This window comes from Lissotriton helveticus, chromosome 8, assembly GCF_964261635.1.
Source record: "Lissotriton helveticus chromosome 8, aLisHel1.1, whole genome shotgun sequence".
NCBI lineage: Eukaryota > Metazoa > Chordata > Amphibia > Caudata > Salamandridae > Lissotriton > Lissotriton helveticus.
Window position 1 is genome coordinate 1,651,757,919 of NC_136069.1, and position 24,432 is coordinate 1,651,782,350.

The 24,432-nt window shown below is 48.3% G+C and overlaps 1 protein-coding gene across 1 annotated transcript in view; it reads left to right on the forward strand.

Annotated features, from left to right (window-relative positions):
* The first annotated feature begins 1,485 nt into the window (after nt 1–1,485).
* The window catches only part of LOC144772119 (putative methyltransferase NSUN7), a 107,373-nt gene continuing 84,426 nt past the window's right edge, over nt 1,486–24,432 (forward strand). The window contains exons 1-2 of the mRNA XM_078656286.1: nt 1,486–1,678; nt 21,100–21,158. Coding sequence (XP_078512412.1) covers nt 1,486–1,678; nt 21,100–21,158 — 252 coding nt within the window. The remainder of the gene's footprint in view (nt 1,679–21,099; nt 21,159–24,432) is intronic.

The window sequence follows — 24,432 nt, forward strand, 5'->3', positions numbered from 1 at the left end:
TGAGGCAGAGAGCGCTCTGAGAAGATGAGGTAGAAATACAGGAGGTAGAGACAGAAGAGGAAGGGAGGTAGAAAGGGTGCGGGGGGCGGGGGGGTAGTACTCTGGGAGGGGTGCTTGAACCTGAGCTGAAGGAAGGGCCCTGAACTGACCTTGGGTGTGGGGCCATAATAGCAGACTACTCTGGAAACCCATGAAGAGGGGGTCTTTGGACAGAAAGGGGCCACAGCCAATGGAGCGCAAGGGGGCGGGCGCACAGGTGGTGGGTGCTCAGGATATCGCAGTGAGGGTGGGGCTGATGCACCTGGGGTGGTAGAACACGCATGGACCGGGGGAGGGGCTGTGTACAGAAATGTGGCGCAGTCACTACTGTGCCACGAGGTGGACGCGGATTGAGGGGCTTATTTACAAGCCCCTTGCGCCACTTTTGCGTCATTTTTAACTTAGGAAAGTGACCTACAGGTGGCGCAAGCGGCTTGTAAATCTGCCCCTGAGTGTGGGTGGCATGTGTGACAGGCGGGGAAGTACAGTGGGTGAAAGCCATTGGGACAGCGCACAGACCAGTGCTGTGCGGTAAGTCTTTCAACAGACGCAGCACAGGTCAGTGCTGTGCGAGTGGAACACACTCGAGTTGGGGGCGCAGGCCAGTACTGCGGCGGGGGGCTTTGGACACAGATTGGGCGGGAGAGCGGGGTCAGTGCTGTTGGCGAGGTCTTTGGAGACATATAGGTCACAGGCCAGTACTGTGGGGGGTGCTCGAATCCACATAAAGTGGGGGCTCCGGTCCTTACTGTAGGTGGGGCTGCACACTCAGGGGGAGGGGGTACAGGCCAGTTTATTTATTTATTTATTTATGCGTTTTTATATAGCGCGGACTTTACCCGAAGGTGTCAGCCTCAGAGCGCTTCACCATAGGAACAGTAGCGTTACAAGAGGAGACAATCACCAGGTGGCCATGTTACAAAAGCAAACGTTACATTACACGAGGCAACGGTGACAATTGTGCATGTATCAAAAGCAAACAAAATACAAGAGGTAGCAAACGATACAATACAAGAGGAAAAAAAAGTGACGTGTGCAGATTACATAAGCGTACATAATACAAACAAGTAGAGGTATAAAGCTGCAATAAATGGCAGACACTCAAAACACAATAACACACCGGAAAGGCACTTCTATAGCCATGGAGTACAGAATTTCCCATAGTGGAAGAACTTCTTTCAGGGAATAGAGAGGGCGTGGATTAGATTTGGAAGTGTCTTTGGAGGAGGAGAACTTAGAGGTCAGCTTTGAAGGCCTGGGAGGGGGTGGTGGTCAGTCACACAGGGGGTGGGGTACAGTCCCGCGGGAGGCTGCTCCTTGGACACGCACGGGGTTGGATGGGGCCGCCCCCTCCCTCCTCAGGCTCTGCCCCCCCTCCCGCAGCCTCCCCAGTGCCAGCCTCACCCCTCTCAGAGCTCGCTGGTGCCAGAGCGCACGGGAGCCACAATGAGCCGGGGGCAGAGCGGAGCCCCCGAGGGTGGCATGGGTTGCCTGTACCGGGGGGCGGCCCGCTTCTTCCAGACCTTTCGGAGGAGGGGGGACAGCAGGATCGAGTACGGGGCGGAGCAGCCCCCGCCCGCCGCCAGCAGCGCCCGGGAGAGCCGGGGGGAGCTCCGGGCCGCGGTCTGCGCCCTGCGCTGTGAGTACAGGGGGGTGAATGACGGGGATGCCCCAGCACGATAGGTGATACGGCAGCTGTGAATGCCAGGTGGATGTGAGTACCTGGGAGTACGGAGAGTTGTGAGCCCTGGGGGTGGCTGTGAGTACCAGGGAGCATGGAAAGCTGTGAGCCCGGGTGGGTGACTGTGAGTACGGAGAGTTGTGAGCCCTGGGGGTGGCTGTGAGTACGGAGAGTTGTGAGCCCTGGGGGTGGCTGTGAGTACGGAGAGTTGTGAGCCCTGGGGGTGGCTGTGAGTACCAGGGAGTATGGACAGCCGTGAGCCCGGGGGTGGGGGGGGGGGGGGGGGGGGGGTTCAGTATTAGAACTCAGAGGCAGGAGGCGTGGGGTAACACTAGGGTTAGAGGTTGTTGCAAGTGTCTCTGGGCAGTTAAATTGTGAGTATTTGGGGTCAGTTCTTAAAATGGATATCTATGAGGGCTGGTTCTCACTACCCCAGAGTGTGTGTGTTACCGGGACATGCATGCGCTCACTGTTCCAGAATAGGCACTGTCCCAGAGTATGTGTTTGTTACTGAGAAGTGCTGGTACTCACTGTCGCCGAGTGTGCTTGTGTCAGGGAAGTGCTGTTACTCACTGTCGCCGAGTGTGCTTGTGACAGGGAAGTGCTGGTACTCACTGTCGCCGAGTGTGCTTGTGACAGGGAAGTGCTGGTACTCACTGTCGCCGAGTGTGCTTGTGACAGGGAAGTGCTGGTACTCACTGTCGCCGAGTGTGCTCGTGACAGGGAAGTGCTGGTACTCACTGTCGCCGAGTGTGCTTGTGACAGGGAAGTGCTGGTACTCACTGTCTCAGAGTGTGCTTGTGACAGGGAAGTGCTGGTACTCACTGTCGCCGAGTGTGCTTGTGACAGGGAAGTGCTGGTACTCACTGTCGCCGAGTGTGCTTGTGACAGGGAAGTGCTGGTACTCACTGTCGCCGAGTGTGCTTGTGACAGGGAAGTGCTGGTACTCACTGTCGCCGAGTGTGCTCGTGACAGGGAAGTGCTGGTACTCACTGTCGCCGAGTGTGCTTGTGACAGGGAAGTGCTGGTACTCACTGTCTCAGAGTGTGCTTGTGACAGGGAAGTGCTGGTACTCACTGTCGCCGAGTGTGCTTGTGACAGGGAAGTGCTGGTACTCACTGTCGCCGAGTGTGCTTGTGACAGGGAAGTGCTGGTACTCACTGTCTCAGAGTGTGCAAAGTGCTGGTACTCACTGTCCCAGAGTGTGCAAAGTGCTGGTACTCACTGTCGCCGAGTATGCTTGTGTCAGGAAAGTGCTGGTACTCACTGTCCCAGAGTGCGCAAAGTGCTGGTACTCACTGTCCCAGAGTGTGTGTATGTTACTGAGAAGAGCTGGTACTCCCTGTCCCAGAGTGTGTATATGTTACCAATAAGAGCTGACACTCACTGTCCCAGAGGGTGTGTTTGTTACTGAGAAGTGCTGGCACTCACTGTCCCAGAATATGTGCTTGTTAATAAAAAAAAGTGCTGGTATTCACTGTCCCAGAGTGTGTCTTTGTTACTGAGCGGTGCTGATACTCACTGTCCCAGAGTGTGTGTTTGTTTCTGAGAAGTACTGATACTCACTGTCCCAGACTCTGTGTTTGTTGCAGAGAAGTGCTAGTACTCACAGTCTCAGAGTGTGTAAAGTGCTGGTACTCACTGTCCCAGAGTGTGTGTATGTTACTGAGACAAACTGGTACTCCCTGTCCCAGAGTGTGTGTATGTTACTGAGAAGAGCTGGTACTCACTGTCCCAGAGTGTGTGTATGTTACCAATAGGAGCTGGCACTCACTGTCCCAGAGGGTGTGTTTGTTACTGAGAAGTGCTGGCACTCACTGTCCCAGAATATGTGCTTGTTAATAAAAAGTGCTGGTATTCACTGTCCCAGAGTGTGTGTTTGTTACTGAGCGGTGCTGATACTCACTGTCCCAGAGTGTGTGTTTGTTTCTGAGAAGTACTGATACTCACTGTCCCAGACTGTGTGTTTGTTGCAGAGAAGTGCTGATACTCACTGTCCCAGAGTGTGTGTTTTTTTCTGAGATGTACTGATACTCAATGTCCCAGAGTGTGTATATGTTACTGAAAAGAGCTGGTACTCACTGTCCCAGAGTGTGTGTATGTTACTGAGAAGTGCCGGTACTCCCTGTCCCAGAGTGTGTGCATGTTACTGAGAAGAGCTGGTACTCCCTGTCCCAGAGTGTGTTTATGTTACCAATAAGAGCTGGCACTCACTGTCCCAGAGGGTGTGTTTGTTACTGTGTTTGATTCACCTTGACCCAGCTCCTGAGGCGGAAAGCCGGGAGCTGGAGGTACTTTTGTATTTTGTATTTGCAGGCATTTTAGAATTTTAACAAAAACGAAGCTTTTTAAAATTTGCGTGGTGTCACTTACTTGTTGTTCTTAAATCCAGCACCACTGCCAGAATCTGCTCCCTGTTGAAGCGCACAGCCGATCTTAACGCTGTGACGCCTCTGACCATCTCCAGCGGCCGCCATCAGACCAGGCGTGCACGCTGACCACGCCCACTTAGGACACGCCCCCCCCGAGTGATCTATATAAGCGCTGACCACTAGCGCTTCTGTATTCACCTTGACCCAGCTCCTGAGGCGGAAAGCCGGGAGCTGGAGGTACTTTTGTATTTGCAGGCATTTTAGAATTTTAACAAAAACGAAGCTTTTAAAAATTTGCGTGGTGTCACCTACTTGTTGTTCTTAAATCCAGCACCACTGCCAGAATCTGCTCCCTGTTGAAGCGCACAGCCGATCTTAACGCTGTGACGCCTCTGACCATCCCCAGCGGCCGCCATCAGACCAGGCGTGCACGCTGACCACGCCCACTTAGGACACGCCCCCCCGAGTGATCTATATAAGCGCTGACCACTAGCGCTTCTGTATTCACCTTGACCCAGCTCCTGAGGCGGAAAGCCGGGAGCTGGAGGTACTTTTGTATTTTGTATTTGCAGGCATTTTAGAATTTTAACAAAAACGAAGCTTTTTCAAATTTGCGTGGTGTCACTTACTTGTTGTTCTTAAATCCAGCACCACTGCCAGAATCTGCTCCCTGTTGAAGCGCACAGCCGATCTTAACGCTGTGACGCCTCTGACCATCTCCAGCGGCCGCCATCAGACCAGGCGTGCACGCTGACCACGCCCACTTAGGACACGCCCCCCCGAGTGATCTATATAAGCGCTGACCACTAGCGCTTCTGTATTCACCTTGACCCAGCTCCTGAGGCGGAAAGCCGGGAGCTGGAGGTACTTTTGTATTTGCAGGCATTTTAGAATTTTAACAAAAACGAAGCTTTTAAAAATTTGCGTGGTGTCACCTACTTGTTGTTCTTAAATCCAGCACCACTGCCAGAATCTGCTCCCTGTTGAAGCGCACAGCCGATCTTAACGCTGTGACGCCTCTGACCATCCCCAGCGGCCGCCATCAGACCAGGCGTGCACGCTGACCACGCCCACTTAGGACACGCCCCCCCGAGTGATCTATATAAGCGCTGACCACTAGCGCTTCTGTATTCACCTTGACCCAGCTCCTGAGGCGGAAAGCCGGGAGCTGGAGGTACTTTTGTATTTGCAGGCATTTTAGAATTTTAACAAAAACGAAGCTTTTTCAAATTTGCGTGGTGTCACTTACTTGTTGTTCTTAAATCCAGCACCACTGCCAGAATCTGCTCCCTGTTGAAGCGCACAGCCGATCTTAACGCTGTGACGCCTCTGACCATCCCCAGCGGCCGCCATCAGACCAGGCGTGCACGCTGACCACGCCCACTTAGGACACGCCCCCTCCGGGTTAAATATGTGCATTTACAGGAAGCGCAGCGGACGAGTGCAGCGGACGAGCGCAGCGGGAGCGCCGTTTGCGCGCCGAAGGCGCGCCTAAGGCAAGCCCGTCTGCGCCCGTCCGCGACCAGCCGGGACCCGGGGCCACAACCCCTGACTCTCGTACCACCCAGAGCGTGACCTACAGCACAGCGGTCCTATACAACATCGGTAAGACTTCCACACCCCAGTGCTCCCATAGCTACGCTCCAACAGAGCTACCCGCCCAATGTTCAGGCTGCAAACACGTCTTCCGCAAATCCCCGCCGGCCGCGGCACAAACGTACCATATGTACGCGCTAAACTGCCGCTCCTTACCTAAACACAGCTTACAGATTGCTGTGCTGCTCGAGGAGATAAAGCCAGACGCAGTTTTCCTGACAGAAACGTGGCTCACTGCTCACTCTGGACCAGAGGTGGTGCAAGCCTTACCTGTAGGCTACCATATCACTAGAGTAGACAGACCGACAGGGAGAGGCGGAGGTCTGGTGATTATTCTGAAGAACCAGTACCGATGCCGTACAACAGCGGAAACTATCCCTGAGTGCGAGAGTGTAGCATTCTGCATAGAGTTCAATGCAAATAGCTCCTTCTCCGGCACCCTGATCTACCGCCCCCCAGAGCCTGCAAAACGGTTCCATAGGTCCCTTCCAGAAATTATAGCGGAAAGAATTCTTTCGTCCACCAACCATACGATTCTGGGGGACCTAAATCTCCACTTCAACTCCCCCTCTGACCACATTGCCCAGGAATTACTAAATGACCTGGAAGCCCTCCAACTGTCCCAACTGGTTACAGCACCAACACACGAAAAGGGCAATTTACTTGACCCTATATTCAGTAACTGTCGGGATTTAACTGTTGATCAACCCACCCCCCTTCCATGGTCGGACCATTTTTTGGTCCCTTTTACTTGGGTTATCACAAAACTCCCCAGTCACCGCCCCAAGTCACTACCAGGAGAAACTGGTCAAAACTCCCATTTGAGTCCTGGCTGCATAACCTGGACTCCACTCGCCCGTCACCCTGCCAAGACCCCAATGTGGCAAACGCCCACTATGAAAGTTGGATCACCCACTCATTAGATTCGATCCTCCCGCTTCGTAGATCCTCCTCGAAGAGACTACAGAAATCAGCTCCCTGGTTTTCTGACTCTCTAAGACAGCTAAAACGCCTCTGCAGGCAACGAGAGAGAGCCTGGCGCCTAGACTTCCTCCCAGATAAAAAGGCCGCCTACAAAGAGGCGGTCAAAACCTACAAAGTAGGGATCAGAACGGCCCAGGCAACCCATTACTCTGAGAAAATACTAGAGGCAAAATCCAAGCCTAAAGAAATTTTCCGAATTATAAAGCAATGCTCCAGTGCCAACACGGCACCCCCGCCTATCAAAACCCAGGATCAATGCAATGAGCTTGCGGACTTTTTCCACAACAAAGTCCTAAAAATTCACTCTACCTTTTCAACAGCAGCCACCAACCCAGATGCAACTAATTTACCTCCCCCCAGACCGCTTCCTGACCTAGACCAGCCTTCCCTCGAGCACTTCCCCCCTCTGGATCTCGACCCTCTAAGCAAGGTGGCACGACAAGTCAAGTCGGGCTCCCCTTGTGACCCTGCTCCCCCAGAAATCCTGATGCAGGCAAGCGAATCCACCCTGCCTGTAATCCTAGATCTTCTAAATACATCCATATCCACTTGCTCAGTCCCCACTGCCTGGAAGCAGGCTATGGTACGGGCACTGTTGAAGAAACCCAGCCTGGACCCTAATGACCACTCCAGCTACCGCCCTATCTCACTTCTCCCTTGGGTGAGTAAGGTGTTAGAGAAGTACATAAACGCTCAGCTGGCCCAGTTCCTGGAAGACCATTCGCTATTACATACATCCCAGACAGGCTTCAGACCGAAGCATGGTACTGAAATCGCCCTGTTAGCGGTCACCGAAGAAACTAGAAGGATACTAGACCAGGGAGGATCAGTGGCAGTGATCCTCCTTGATCTAAGTGCCGCCTTCGATACGGTCAGCTACACCATCTTGCTGGACCGTCTCTGTAACATCGGAGTTTCTGGTGACGCTTTAAGGTGGTTTGACTCCTTTCTGTCTGGGAGGTCGTTTCAGATCTTCGACGGAGAGATGAGGTCCTCGAGCAAACCCCTGACCTGCGGAGTACCTCAGGGCTCCTCCCTGAGCCCTGTACTGTTCAACGTGTACATGGGGCCGCTGGCGGGTGTTGTCGAACCATATGGCATCAAAATCGTGTCATATGCCGACGACACCCAGCTTGTGGTCTCACTGGCCACAGAGAACAACGGTCACTCCCCAGCCGACCTGCTAAAATGCCTAGAGGACGTCAGGGATTGGATGACCAACTCCTCCCTAAAACTAAATGGAGAAAAGGCGGAGCTGATGCTCCTAGGCCCAACCTCTCCTGTGCCTTTCACTTCCTTATGGCCCAGTACACTAGGCCCGCCCCCCATCCCTAAGGAAAGTGTTAAAAGCCTGGGAGTGTGGTTGGACAACAAACTCTCCTTCTCCACCCAGGCCACCAAACTGTCCGCCACCTGTTTTGGTCTACTCAGGATCCTGAGAAAGGTCCTCCCGCTACTCCCCTTAGAGGCCAAAAGGGTGGCGATACAGGGTCTCATCCAGTCTCGGCTGGACTCAAACAATGCCCTATACGTGGGGGCACCGGAGATGACCCTCCGAAAACTGCAGGTTGTTCAAAACTGTGCAGCACGCACCCTGCTGAGCATCCCACGCACCCAGTCAGCCAGACCTGCCCTAAAAAGCCTTCACTGGCTTCCAGTGAGGCAGAGAGTGGCCTTCAAGGCGCTATGCCTGGCGCACCGCGCCTTCTGGAAAACAGGTCCAGCCATCAACACCGACCTGGTTACCCCCTACCACCCTAGCAGGAACCTACGGTCGATGGAGGCGTTCCTCGCCACTGTCCCCAGAGTGAAGCGAGCCAGATCTGGGGGTAGGCTGTTCTCTTTGAACACCGCCAGGCTCTGGAATGCGCTCCCCATCTCACTCCGATCCAACCCAGACCTCCTCTCCTTTCGGAAAAATCTAAAGACACTGCTGTTTGCTAAATCCGAAGTACCTTAGCCTCCCGTGCTTCCTTGCCTCAACCCAGCGCTTGGACGCCTACGGGCAGCAACCGCGCTTAATAAATATCGTTACAATTACAATTACAATTACTGAGAAGTGCTGGCACTCACTGTCCCAGAATATGTGCTTGTTAATAAAAAGTGCTGGTATTCACTGTCCCAGAGTGTGTGTTTGTTACTGAGCGGTGCTAATACTCACTGTCCCAGAGTGTGTGTTTGTTTCTGAGAAGTACTGATACTCACTGTCCCAGACTGTGTGTTTGTTGCAGAGAAGTGCTGATACTCACTGTCCCAGAGTGTGTGTTTTTTTCTGAGATGTACTGATACTCAATGTCCCAGAGTGTGTATATGTTACTGAAAAGAGCTGGTACTCACTGTCCCAGAGTGTGTGTATGTTACTGAGAAGTGCCGGTACTCCCTGTCCCAGAGTGTGTGTATGTTACTGAGAAGAGCTGGTACTCCCTGTCCCAGAGTGTGTTTATGTTACCAATAAGAGCTGGCACTCACTGTCCCAGAGGGTGTGTTTGTTACTGAGAAGTGCTGGCACTCACTGTCCCAGAATATGTGCTTGTTAATAAAAAGTGCTGGTATTCACTGTCCCAGAGTGTGTGTTTGTTACTGAGCGGTGCTGATACTCACTGTCCCAGAGTGTGTGTTTGTTTCTGAGAAGTACTGATACTCACTGTCCCAGACTGTGTGTTTGTTGCAGAGAAGTGCTGATACTCACTGTCCCAGAGTGTGTGTTTTTTTCTGAGATGTACTGATACTCAATGTCCCAGAGTGTGTATATGTTACTGAAAAGAGCTGGTACTCACTGTCCCAGAGTGTGTGTATGTTACTGAGAAGTGCCGGTACTCCCTGTCCCAGAGTGTGTGTATGTTACTGAGAAGAGCTGGTACTCCCTGTCCCAGAGTGTGTATATGTTACCAATAAGAGCTGGCACTCACTGTCCCAGAGGGTGTGTTTGTTACTGAGAAGTACTGGCACTCACTGTCCCAGAATATGTGCTTGCTAATAAAAAGTGCTGGTATTCACTGTCCCAGAGTGTGTGTTTGTTACTGAGCGGTGCTGATACTCACTGTCCCAGAGTGTGTGTTTGTTTCTGAGAAGTACTGATACTCACTGTCCCAGACTGTATGTTTGTTGCAGAGAAGTGCTGATACTCACTGTTCCAGAGTGTGTGATTTTTTCTGAGATGTACTGATACTCAATGTCCCAGAGTGTGTATATGTTACTGAAAAGAGCTGGTACTCACTGTCCCAGAGTGTGTGTATGTTACTGAGAAGTGCCGGTACTCCCTGTCCCAGAGTGTGTTTATGTTACCAATAAGAGCTGGCACTCACTGTCCCAGAGGGTGTGTTTGTTACTGAGAAGTGCTGGCACTCACTGTCCCAGAATATGTGCTTGTTAATAAAAAGTGCTGGTATTCACTGTCCCAGAGTGTGTGTTTGTTACTGAGCGGTGCTGATACTCACTGTCCCAGAGTGTGTGTTTGTTTCTGAGAAGTACTGATACTCACTGTCCCAGACTGTGTGTTTGTTGCAGAGAAGTGCTGATACTCACTGTCCCAGAGTGTGTGTTTTTTTCTGAGATGTACTGATACTCAATGTCCCAGAGTGTGTATATGTTACTGAAAAGAGCTGGTACTCACTGTGCCAGAGTGTGTGTATGTTACTGAGAAGTGCCGGTACTCCCTGTCCCAGAGTGTGTTTATGTTACCAATAAGAGCTGGCACTCACTGTCCCAGAGGGTGTGTTTGTTACTGAGAAGTGCTGGCACTCACTGTCCCAGAATATGTGCTTGTTAATAAAAAGTGCTGGTATTCACTGTCCCAGAGTGTGTGTTTGTTACTGAGCGGTGCTGATACTCACTGTCCCAGAGTGTGTGTTTGTTTCTGAGAAGTACTGATACTCACTGTCCCAGACTGTGTGTTTGTTGCAGAGAAGTGCTGATACTCACTGTTCCAGAGTGTGTGTTTTTTTCTGAGATGTACTGATACTCAATGTCCCAGAGTGTGTATATGTTACTGAGAAGAGCTGGTACTCACTGTCCCAGAGTGTGTGTATGTTACTGAGAAGTGCCGGTACTCCCTGTCTCAGAGTGTGTGTATGTTACTGAGAAGAGCTGGTACTCCCTGTCCCAGAGGGTGTGTTTGTTACTGAGAAGTGCTGGCACTCACTGTCCCAGAATATGTGCTTGTTAATAAAAAGTGCTGGTATTCACTGTCCCAGAGTGTGTGTTTGTTACTGAGCGGTGCTGATACTCACTGTCCCAGAGTGTGTGTTTGTTTCTGAGAAGTACTGATACTCACTGTCCCAGACTGTGTGTTTGTTGCAGAGAAGTGCTGATACTCACTGTTCCAGAGTGTGTGTTTTTTTCTGAGATGTACTGATACTCAATGTCCCAGAGTGTGTATATGTTACTGAAAAGAGCTGGTACTCACTGTCCCAGAGTGTGTGTATGTTACTGAGAAGTGCCGGTACTCCCTGTCCCAGAGTGTGTTTGTTTTTGAGAAGTAGTAATACTAACTGTCCCAGAGGGTGTGTTTGTTACTGAGGAGTGCTGGTACTCACTGTCCCTGAGAAGAGTGGTACTCACTGTCCAAGGGTGTGTTTTTTACTGAGAAGTGCTCACACTCACGGCCCCAGAATATGTCCTGGTTCTCTTTGCCATTGAAGTGATGGCTCTTTGCTTGGCGGGTATTTTCCCATTTGAAACCCGACGCAGGGAGCGCCCATTTATGCTCTGTCTGGGCGGGGGTGCATTTAAGAGGTGGAATTGTGCGGTGAGCTGGACTGGGGCTGTGTCTGTCTGTCTGCGCAGAGATAGACCTCAGAGTGCGTGGAGCAGGGGTTGTGCTAGTGTGTGAAGAGCAGGGGTTGTGTGTTTGTGTGTGTGAAGAGCAGGACCTGTGTGTAAGCAGCAGCTGTGTCTGTTTGGTGATGGGGCTTGGGGTTTGTGTGTGTGTGCGCGTAGCTGTGTTTGTTGGTTGCTGTGACTCTCAGCCTGGACCCCTCTCCCCCCTTCAGTCTCGGAGCTCTCCCTCCTGGGGGGTTTATTGCTCCCTCCAGACAGTGAGGCCCCTCAGACGCCATTGTCCGGGGCGGAGGGGGTGATTTACCGCGGCAGAGTCAGGGGGACTCTTTCTTTACAAGACTGGAATAAAGGCCCCGGGTGACACCTGCCGCAGCGCGTCTCTGCTGCAACCAGTGATAATGGCTCGGACATCACTCCTCCTGACAGGGGGCGCCCCGAGCATTGTGTGGGGGGCGCGGGGTACAGGCATGGGGAGTCAAGGAGCAAAGAGCGCGCACTGAGTGCGAATCTCCAGTGAGAGACAAACTCAGTGTCAGACACACTCAGTGAGAGGCAACATTCACTGATTTACAGAGGTCATTTGAGTTTATATCAACAAGTTTCACTCCGGAGAAAATGAGATACAAGCCTTGGCAAAGCCAACAGGCACTACCTTTTATCGTGGCAAATTCTAGACCCTTTGGGATTGTTACGGCTTTTTGCCGATGCTGAATAGTATTTTTCTTCTTTTTTGTTTTCTAGTTTTATATAGCGCTATTGGTATTGCAGCGCTGTACATGAGCAAAAGTTTTTCTTTTAACTTCACATAATTTGTGGCTAATAAAGCTGTTCTGACTTGACTTGAGCACCAGTTACACTACACAACATCACACGTATTAGTGGCATTATTATGTTTTTTAGGCACAGGGAGATTAAGGGATTTGCCCAGAAACACAGGATGTTGAGCCGGCGCTGGGACTTCAGTCTAGTTCCCCAGTTCCAAAGTCGGCAGCTCTGACCATAAGGCCACATCCTCGCCAGCCTGATAATTGAAGTGGGATAAAATGAGATACAATGTATACGAGGCACACAAATGTATCATGTCACGTGTGCATGTGTGCTTCTTGACCCGGCAGCGACCCCAGCATGATGACGCAGGCGTCAAACTATATCAAGAGGCCATGGCCATTTTGTGGCCTTATTTTGGTAAAAGTTCCAAGATGGCGGACATCCATCTTGGCACAGTAAATTCATCCTGAAGTCTAAAAACTGAAATGGTGCACACATTGCACACTTGATGAAATGCCCACCTCTCCCTGGTATCTGCACGGTGTATAATTTGCACCCAGGCTTGCGTCGTGGTTGTAGCGAGGGCCAGTGTGCGTCAGTCATGCACATGATGCAACGTAAATGTATTTCCTGCTACATCGAAGCATTGCTCTAATTTGACAAGATGTTATGTATACGTGTTTATCTTACATTTATTTGTTGTACAATTAACTTCACTTATTGTAAAGCGCTCTGATATCCGCAAGGGTCTTGTTCGCGCTCTATAAAACTCTCAAATAAATAAATAAAATAAGAAGGCCTTTCCAGGACTAGGCTGTTGCCCTAGAGACACGGGTTCAAATCCCAACTGCAACCATTCAACACGTGACCAAACCTTTAATTCTGAAAAAATGACTTCACCTTACTGTGCCTAACGTGGTAAAAACACTTAATATACTTCATCAAATAAGTATTCTTAAATTATATATAATGTTTTGTCAGGTTCATCTCTATCATTGGCTTATGTAACCATTTTGAAACCTGTGACCTAGTGTACCGCCGCTTAAATATTTACAGTGTTTCATGTAAATCAGCTTTCTAGACAAATACATTTATTTTTAAGTTTGGCGTTACTGAAGACCTTTTGGGCCACATGTACAATGAAGTGGCGGAGAGAGGCGTTAGCCTTCCTGGCTTAACACCGCGCTCCACCACTTCAGAAACGCAAGGCTTCACCATATTTACAAGAATGTGGTGCAGCCTTGTGTTGCCTCCTGTGATGGCGCTAAGTTTAGCAACTTAGCGCCAACGCAGGCACCCCTGCACCAGAGTGCAAGGGTGTCTGCGTGCAGGGGAGGATTGTTTATGTGTAGGAAGGTGTCCCTTCCAGCACATAAACAACCCTAAAATGCCATTCTGTCACTTTCATGTGTGCTGCTTCATGCAGCACACATCAAAGTCACAAAATGGCATTTAATAAAAAATAAGATTGTTTATGTACAGGAACGGGGACCGTCCTGTACATAAACAAACCATCGCATTTTGCTTTTTCCATGTGTGCTGCACACATCAACACACATGGAAAAATTGTTTCATAAACAAACCATGGCATTTTGCTTTTTCCATGTGTGCTACACACGGCAACACACATGGAAAAATCCAAAACGAGGAGAAATAATGCATTTCTCCTTGTTTCGCCAAGTTAAGACCAGGATTCACCTGGGCCTAATTTTGGTGCTGCCTCCTATGTATGCCACCTTGTACATAGGGGGCAGCGTCAAAATGGATGGGTGTTGTGGTGGAACACCCACTGCAACACCCACTGACCACCCCTTTCATGCTAACCTAGTGTGAAAGGGGGCCTTATTTACAAGACAGGGTTAGGCCACGTTAAGTGGCTTAACGCTGCCTTGTAAATCAGGTGCGGCCCCTGTCGCCACAACACGTCAGTAATAGTGACGTTGTGGTGGTGATAGGGGCTTATACATATACACCAGGGGGCATATTACCAAGGGCCTTATCGCCGCTTTAGCGGGAATTTTTCCCGCTAAAGCGGCGATAATTTTATCGCCCTATTACCTAGCTGTCGCTAACACCAGTTAGCGACAGCTATTAGGAGATAGCGATCATCTTGGGGCCCACTTTGCATGTCAGCGATAATTATCGCTAATGACCTGCAAAGTGGGCGTGCCAAGATGTTAGCGACTGGAAACAGTCGCTAACATCGCTATCTCCTATTAACTACTTTTGGAGATAATCGCGCTAAGCGCGATTATCTCCAAAAGCTGACGCCTGCCCAGAGCAGTTCTTAGCCATGTTATCCAATGGAAGGTGGATAACATGGCTAAGAGCATTGTCACGATAATGCATGAATATCGCTGATTTTTCAGCGATATTCATGCATTTCGCACGATTTTTACAGCTTTTGAGATAAACCTTGATAATATCAAGGTATCTCAGCGGTCAAAATCGTCGGAGCGCGGCGATATTATTATGGCCGCTAACCAAGCTTAGCGATAATTATCGCTATTGCTTGGTAATATGCCCCCTTGTTTTTCCTAAAATTATATGTTTACTATACTTATTGATACAGAATTTCTGCCAGGCCTCTTCATCCCTTAGTCTGCCGTTGTCTCTTTCACATTTTTAGGTTTTGCCTGGCGTTTACTGCGCAAGCAGTATCGCGCAGGCAAAAACTTTTGTAAACAAGTATGGAGCTTTCTCCCGCCTCTGTCTTCCATTGGCTAGCTCCATAAATGGAGGCTAGCCATTGGAAGACAGATCTGCCCGTCATTGCCGGAGCAGATTCGTGGGCGTTCCCGCGATTTTTACTCATCCCACCCCTTTCCCTTCGTCATGCGGCGGTGGGCGTGTGTGGGCGTGTTTTTTTTTCTTTTCTCGGTCATGTTTTTCGCTTTTTCGGAGTGTCTTCTGTTGGAGTGGACTGCGAATTTTAAGTTCCCAGGAAGTTCTGTGTATTTGCGATCCGATCAGGTAAGCAGCATTTTGTTTAAAATATCTATTACCTTTGTACGTCTATCTCGCCTCATGTTTCCCCCTGTCTGTGTCTGTTTCGGCATGTTTACATTGTTTTTGTGCTAATGCTAAGTCTTTGCGTGTCTCTGTGCTGCGTCTTGCCGTCAGCCGTACGTCTTTCCGTGGTGTTGTCTCTGTTCCCCCCGTCTCATGTCCTTTTCGACCTGCCCCGTGCTGTTACTGTCCAGCGCCTAGCAGGGTAAGTCTTTGCGTGTCTCTGTGCTAAGTCTTTGCGTGTGTTGGTGCTGATGTCTGTCTTTAAAGCACCTCCGGAAGAGAGAGATTATTTCACTACCGTGCCGGGGCACAGGCAGGATCCCAGGTGATTGCTCATGTCGTATTTCAGTCCCTTGATTTTTGTATTCCAGGTGGAAAGGGAGGGGGGTAGTGGGCGTCGGAGAGTTACCTCTTCCCCAGTAGCTCGGGGGAAAAACAAAGGCGAGCTGAATTCAGGTCTCCACTCGCTGAGCACACCTTTTACCTGTTCCTATAAGAGGGTAAACACACGCCCCTCCCGCGCCCAGATTAATGGTGTGCTCCCGGAGTGTTTAACAATGGCGCAGAAAGTGCAATATTTACCCAAGGTTGATTGTGTATATTTAGAACAGCACAAGCAATTAACAGCTGAAAAGGTGCCTTTTTATCCGAACTGCTGAGGGGAGAGATGAGCTGGCGCTAATGCCCTGGATAAGCCGCCGCGGTTATACGGAAAATCCTCATAAGCCACGTTGTTAAGTTTCTACTCGTCCAGCAACGAAGCTAGCTACCAGTTGAAACTTTAGTACACGCCAGAGAGAACTTTCTTCCTCCTGAACTTTAGTGTCACGCGGAAGAACTGCTAAATGGAAGGACTGGGAGTTATTTCGGCTGCCTCTCTATACCCCATTTCAGAGATTGGCCTTGTTTGCCTCCTCACGCACAGGGAATAATTACAGCATGTTGTATGCTAACAGTTGCTTCTTTTGTATTCAAGTGAGAAGCTTTGCTAAATTGTCTCACTCACTTCTGAACATCAAATGTTTGAGTAATCCAAGGGAACAAAATCACGGTTTCACATGTGTAAGATGTGAGGTGTGTGTTTACTTCTCTAACTTTTTTTTAACCCATTAGTCTTTTGTTGGCCTGCCCACATTAGCATTTTAACAACTCTGAACTGAACTTCTGCCTTTCTTCGGACCTGGGCTCCGTGTGTAGATCATCCATCATCCTGTCTCAGGCTACAACAGGCCAGTGCCTTTGGAGCTGCACCGAGATCAACTGACTGTGAACGGCACAGCTGGCGGCGGCCCTTTTGTTCCTTCCACGCCACTGGCGCCATTGTCTGGCTCTGGTAACCAAAGCTAACACCCAGAACGGGAAGCCCTTTTGTTTGCCAGGTCCCGGCTTGTCCTGCTCCATCTCGCTGGGCACACCTGCAGAAGGAGAGCTGGCTACAAAATGGCAGCAGAGTCCAAGGATTTAACCCTTTCACGGATCACCTCTGCCTCCCATTCAGTCCCATTGTGATTGGAAACACTTGAATGTGACTGCAACTAATCTAGCCTGACATATGTGTTGGCAATGGGCAGGTCCTGTCTGGTACTGAATGCCGCCTCATATTTAATTTGAAAGGGACTCCCAGCTACAATATTTTTAATGGGAGACTACCAGCACTTCTGAGGACCAAACAGGTAGGGTCTCTGTGTAGCCAGTACCATCACGTCTATATTTCTATTTAGCACATTGGAGTGTTGAGAGCTCCACTGAAGACAGTGGAGTAGCTCCAAGCTTATAATGGCTGGTATGTTTGTCTCTTTTTAATTTAGAACATTCTACCCGTAGTACAACTACACAGGTAGAGGAGCACAGTACCCTAAGGTATAAAAATCCAACCTCATAGAATTATATAATGCTCAAGCATGTATCTTGCATCCTTTTTAGACACTCATCTAATATGTGAGACAGCAAAACCAATACATTCTATTTGAAATGAAACTTTCACCTCCTTGGTATTTCTTTTTTGTCTTTATTTAAACGTCTACTAGTGGCTAGTCAAAACAGGACCATAGATCCAGAAAAACAGCCTATGCTGTTTCGTCCTAATTCACATGGGACTTCTTCAGGGCAAAATTGCAAGCTGAGGTAATCCAAACACAAAAGGCAAAATAGGCTTTGATTCCTTCCCAAAGTGCCTAGTTCAGATTCTCTCGTATTTTCACTATGATTTCATCACGTGTTAAAGCCGGCGTAGCCATCAATTCCCTTCACATTCTTTTAAATTTCCCTCTCACACTTTTATTATATGTCCATAAACAATCAATCCTTATGTTACACGAGTTGGTCTCTGTCAGGCCTTCGGTTTACATGGCCCCTTACAGCACTAAAGGAGGCGTACAATGCCCCCTATTCCAAACGGAATTAAACCGGCTAAACGTAAAAACATGAACATTTTTATTTCAATTAGAATGTATTGGTTTTGCTGCCTCACATATAAGACGAGTGTCTATAAAGAATGCAAGATACATGCATTATATCATTCTATGAGGTTGGATTTTTATACCTCAGGGAGGATTTACTTCATTCAAAAAGGGCTCGAAGCAGGGCTCTATTTTAAACCGGTAAAATTCTTTAGTTAGAGAGCCATTAGATAAATCACTGGTTCTCCGTACATTCATATAAGCCCAGAAGTAGATTTTTAAAATCCTTTTTGAACACGAGGTTAGTGCGGAGGGTACAATAGGTCTCACATTTGCGAGAGATTAAGCTAATGGCAATGTAAATGACAATGCCATTTATTTATCTGTTTTCAAAGCCAACACATAAATACAAAATTTGTAATTTACCATGCCAATAGCTCTAACTTTTCCAAAGGCGAAACCATTGCATTGTAAATGCTTGTTCTTCCTTCCTTCTCAGTATACAAGATGGAACAATGGGCCCATCCACTTCAGCCATTGGCTGACTTCACTGTGAGTGACAGCATTTTGCCCTTTCGCAAGGCGTACATACTCACACAAAGTAGTTTCCGTCACCTTCTGTGCCTGGGATTACTATGGTAATGTGGGTTTTTTGAGACTCAAAAATATGCTTGCTTCTAGCCAATGCTTTTTTGAGATTGACAAGACCGGTAAAGTTTTGCAAAAAACACAACATAACAATCATTGATAAAGCCAAAATGCTAGAAGCCAATGCCAGGCTTATTGGCATTGTCAATCCTGCTTACAGACTGTGACAGGCTTTAAATTGGTCGATTTGTTCTCACCCCATTCAGAGCAGTGTCTAAAACCAATTTCTTAATAGTAATTATAAATCATACTTTGATACAAATAACAAAGTGCCACGTGTACGACACGTTTTAGCAGTTGCAAATGGAGAGTTGGGCTGCTTGCAACCGCTAAACAGTTGTTTCGTATGTACTAACCCTATTTGGTGAATCGTAACTTATTACCGACTTGCAAAATAGGGTTTGCGTATCAGTATAAGGAAAGGGAGTTTCAAGGGAGTCCCTTCCTAATAGTGAGTCGCAGGGGCATGGATGAATGTTTTGCAAGCGGAATGTGGATGCAAAACTTGAATATTTTACCTACTCAGTGAAAACGGTAGTAACCCATTCACAAATAGGAAGGTGTCCCAAAAGGACCCCTTCCCCTTTGTGAATGTAGGCGCCAGCATTTATTAAGAGCAGGCAGAAGTCACACAGACCACTGCCTACTCTTAAAAAATGAAAAGGTAGCTTTGCATTTTTATTTTTGAAGAGCATCCTGTTTTCTTTTAAGGAAAATGGACTGCATTTCAATTTTAAAAAATTGCTTTATTTATAAAGCAATCACAGACATGGTGGTCTTCTGAACTCAGCAGGCCACTATCCCTGTGATTACTGGCCATTCCCAATGGGTACCAAATTGCAACCCCCCTCATGAATTTTAATGAGGCAGGTCAATTGCAACCCCATTGGGAATCGCAAACAGTGTCTGGGACACTGTTGTACATCACATTTAGCGAGCTCATAAGTGCGAGTCACAAAAAGTCGCTAGTACGAATGCACAGAATGGTTTTGTGGCACATGTGGCCGATAATGCTGATTGGTTCTCTAGGAATCAAAACATAGTAAGGAGCATCATGGCCAGGGTATTAATTGAGCTTTTTTCTAGCCTCACTCCACATATTATTCTGTCTTGTTGCATAACACCCGTCTGCAGAAATTGCAGACTAAAAATAGAATACTAATCTAGTTCAATGACTAAATCCCCATGTTGCAACTTTTACCCACAATTACCACGAACAATTCATGACAAAAAGCTGTTCCTGTAAAACAGCTGCACAAAATCCAAAGAGGACAATTTAGAGATGTAGAAATCACCATGAATTCAACACAACATCAGAAGCCAGTGTAGCATCACACAAACGAGATACCATTTGTGCTTAAATGCTTTCAGATGCTTAGAAGGAAATCTTCATTTAAGGCATTTAAACAGAAAATGTGTGCTGCTTCTGGATAAACATGGCAGCCGCCTAATCACTATAGTGATGCAGTAGCTATCCTTCACATGACCTTGCACCTACCTGTACAATACCAGGAAAAATGACACAATCTAAAAAGTATTGGGAATGACACTCAAACTCTCAAGGGACTGATTTACAAATGTTCTCCAAAGTTCAGGGAACTCCCAGGCTGTGATTGACTGGATAGAGTTGGGCACGAGGCAACAATGACCAAAAATAATGTAGGGGTGACAGTCCCACTGAATAAAACTAGTGAAGACATTGTGCGCAACCATATCGGTGTAGCTAAAACAAACAAGACTTGGTCAATAAGAATAGTTATTTGGAATCTCATCTATTTCCGGATCCTTTTTTGGAAAAAAAAGGGGCATATTTATCAAGGTTTTGCGTTGCCCTTGCACGGCCCCATGTGGCTTGATAAATATAGACTAACGCAAGGCTGTGCAAACGGCTGCGATGCATTACACTGAACCAGGAAGGCGTTCTGTGGGTGGAGCGTGGGTGTTCCCACAGATCCACCAATGCATTCTGACGAGTTCCCAGATTTGTCAACACTGGTAGACCTGGGAATGCATCAGATTTTTACCCTCACAACCAGAGGTGCAGAGAGGAAAATGTCTTTATCTCTCCTCGTTGCTTCCTCTTTCGAAGTGTGCTGCAATGTGCAGAATGATTGTTTTTGTGCAGGAAGGTGCCCCTTCATACACAAAAAGAATTCTGCCTTCAATGCAGGCACTCTTGCAACATGACATAAGGATGCCTGCTTTGGCGCAGACATCTAAAAGTGAGCCAATGCTAGCAACGGACATGAATGCGTCTTATAATGGTAAATACGGCACATTCCTGCCCTTTCATGCCGCACAGCAAGGTAGCTTGCCGTGTTGCGTGAATTCATTTATACATATGGGCCCAAGTGTTTATTCATCAAACATGTCATATATTTAATTTTCCGATTCATTCTAGGCCCAAATAAACTGTTCTCATCATCTTTGGGACCTGATGAAGGATCAATACCCAATTAACTGAGGAGCTGTGAATCCCTGTTTGTGTTCTGTATTGTGTGGATGTGTCTTCCCTGTCCTCTCTGAGCAGGGATCCGCTTGCAAGAGGACGGAGCAATAGGAAAAGTTGGGATAGGAGAGGGTGGTCCTTTTAGGAGTCCTCCGTGTAGTGAAGTAAACCCTTGTAGCAGCAAAGTGAATCTAGACCCATTCCCTGATCATTAGGAAATCTGCATGATGACAACACAGAGATGTTGTTGCCTTTGATGTTTGAGAAACTTTAATTCAATCCCAAAATTGTTTGTCATTGGTTCTGCACACAACCGGTTGAAGATCCAGCACGAAACGTCTGTGTCTAATTTGTGCCTCATTCTGTTTGCAGATCAGGACATCCTGGAAGACGTCTTAATCGACAGTGGATTCCTCGCCTCCTCCAGACTGGTAAGTTGGCCTTTTTGGCACATGACCAGCCACTGACAGGAATGGAGGGTATGTATTCATCCGCAGGGTGGGGTTCCAGCTAGGAGAAGCAGCGACATGTGTGGACATGTGACTCCCTCCGTGGATACCTTCACACTGACTGCACTTGGATTCACTCATGGTGGTGACGCGTTGATGGCCTCACTGGAGGTGTAGACATATTGGTGGCCTCACTCAAGGTGGATACGCATTGGTGGCTTTACTCAAGGTGGATACGTGTGGGTGTCCTCATTCAAGGAGAAGACAAATTGGTGGCTTCACTCAAGGAGGAGACACGTTGGTGGCCACACTCAAGGAGAATATGCGTTGGTGGCCACACTCAAGGAAGAGACACATTGGTGGCCTCACCCAATGAGGAGACGCATTGGTGGCCTCACTCAAGGAGGAGACGCGTTGGTGGCCTCACTCAAGGAGGAGACACATTGGAGGCCTCACTCAAGGAGGAGATGAGTTGGTAGCCTCACTGAAGGAGGAGACGTGTTGGTGGTTTCACTCAAGGAAAAGGCGTGATGGTGGCCTCACTCAAAGAGGAGGTGGGTTGGTGGCCTCACTCAAAGAGGAGACGGGTTGGTGGCCTCACTCAAAGAGGAGACGGGTTGGTGGCAGGAGGAGATGCGTTGGTGGCCTCACTCAAGGAGAAGACGCGTTGGTGGCCTCACTGAAGGAGGAGCCGCGTTGGTGGCCTCACTCAAGGAGGAGACGCATTGGTGGCCTCACTCAAGGAGGAGATGCGTTGGTGGCCTCACTCAAGGAGGAGACGCGTTGGTGGACTCACTCAAGGAGGAGATGCATTGGTGGCCTCACTCAAGGAGGAGACGCTTTGGTGGCCTCACTCAAGGAGGAGACGCGTTGGTGGACTCACTCAAGGAGGAGACTCATTGGTGGCCTCACTCAAGGAGAAGACGCGTTGGTGGCCTCACTCAAGGAGAAGACGCGTTGGTGGCCTCACTCAAAGAGGAGATGGGTTGGTGACCTCACTCAAAGAGGAGATGGGTTGGTAGCAGGCAGACTGAACTTCATATCAGGTTCTTACACTTTAACAAACGTTTCAAAAACTTTAACGAAAGGCAGAGGTCTAGAATTTCTCACACTGAAGTACTACTGTATGCAACACAATATCTCCTACAGCATGAGCTTCTGTTTCGTAAAACATCCTGGGACCACTCTTGTAAGTGGTGGAAAGGGGGAAAGCAAAGTCACACAAGAACAAAACACACCCAACACATCCCTTGCTGTGCAAGGACACAGCGATGAGGTATTGCCTATTGCAAATGCTCCAGGTCTCAAAGTTACATGTCCAGAAGTAGACAGAGCCAGTGAAATCAGTCCAGAGGAGAGCCACCAAGCAGATGCCTGGTGGGCCTTTAACATCTTGGGGGTGTGCAGTGGTGAAGAGTGTGTGTGTGTGGGGGGGGGGGGGGCTGATGGGGATCTTATATACTCCCCGGATAGGATACTGGAGTGAGCAGCTATGAAGGTGGTGTCTAAATACCGCACAGATATAAATACATTGGGACAAGGGAAAGCATTGATATGATGGAAATATTTAAATGCCCAGGATTTATAGATGGAGAGTTAAGGCCCGACAGGGGTACTATATAGGAGATACTGTAGATATCTCTGAATACCCCAGAGGTGTAAATATAATGGAGGAAGTGAGAGTGTCCCAGAGGGCCTGCAGCTTTAGAACACTTGGTACCACTTGAGCTGGGAGCCCTGAAAGGTTCTTCACACAGTGAGTGTTACATACATGTGACGCGCCTCTCTGCACCATTATGGGGGCAAAAAAGTGACTTTTTCTAAAAGCTTTGGGACAGACCTGAGGCGTGAACATTGTGTGAGAGGAAAGGCTCGGCTGAAGAAAAGGAAGGTAAATGGGCAGGCTCAAAGGGCCAGGTGCTTCTTATGGACAGTGGAAGGCACATCGGAAGTCATTGGAATCTGATGAGATCGCAGGAAGCGAAACACTCTTTTTAAACAATCCTTAGTAGAAAATTGATGCCGAAGGCCTGCAGCTTGTTCATGAATCAAAACAAATTGGTACTAAAACTAGCAAAAGACAAATCAAACGCTATTTTTAAAAGGCCAGTAATCATATTAGGCAAATTATAGTGGTTGTAAACAGCGACATAGGAAAAGCAATTGCTAAAGTTAGGCTTGAATGAAATGAAATTAAACATTTCTGTACCCTTGAGGTTTCCCCAGTTGACCACAAAAGCATTGAGAGAGAATTTCAGAGTCCTGACCCGGAACGGGATGGGACCAGTGCTTAATTTGAGCGTGTGTTTTCCGGTGCTCAGCAAAAGCACTATGGGGCATATCATCAAGGGCCTTATCTCTCTTTAAAAGCCAGAAAAGCGGAGATAATGTTTTCGCCCTATCACCAAGAGGGTGCTAACATGCAATTTGCATGTTAGCACCCTTTTTCCATACGCCTCCTTTTGCATCTCTAATGATATGCAAAGTGGGCGTTCCTTCCCCAAATAACTGGAAAAATGAAGGTAAGCGACATTTCTCCTATTATCAATGGGCACGCTAACAAGCATAGCGATAAGAAAAGTAGCGCTTACCGCGGTTATCGCTACTTTCCTTACGCCTGCTTTTAGCTTGACTTAGCCATGATATCCAATGGAAGGTGGATATCATGGTTAAGTTTGCCCTTCCCTATCAGCAAGGTAGCACCAAACTTATCGCTGGAATCCCAGAGATAATTGCACATTTGGCAGCTAACTCGGTTGTTTTTATCGCTTTGGAGAATAATCGTCGCTGATAGCGCACTATCTCCGCGATAAAAACAAGCGATAGCCGGCGATAATTATCCTAGCGCTAAGTGCGCTTATCAATAATTATCGCCGGTTTTTGCTGATATGCCCCTTAATCCTCAGCAACGGTGCTTTTCATGAGAACCAGTAAAGAACACATTAATTTCTGGTAGACACGGGGAGATTAAGGGGCATATTATCAAGAACGCCATTAAAAATTATTGCTGGTTTAGCGACAGAAAACTGCCTTGATAATATGCCCCAAAGTGATTTGCGCAGGATCGCAGGATGTTGAGCCAACGCGTAGACTCAAACCTGGTTCACAGCTCCTAATTCGAGGGTCTGGCCATTACGCCACGTCCTCTCCCCACTTTCATGGTTAGTAGTTGGTTCTGTTTTAGGCGGCGCTAACGGGAGAAATGGGCTGGTGCAAGCTGCCTCCTGACGAGAGCCCCAGCACTTATGCTTTTTTA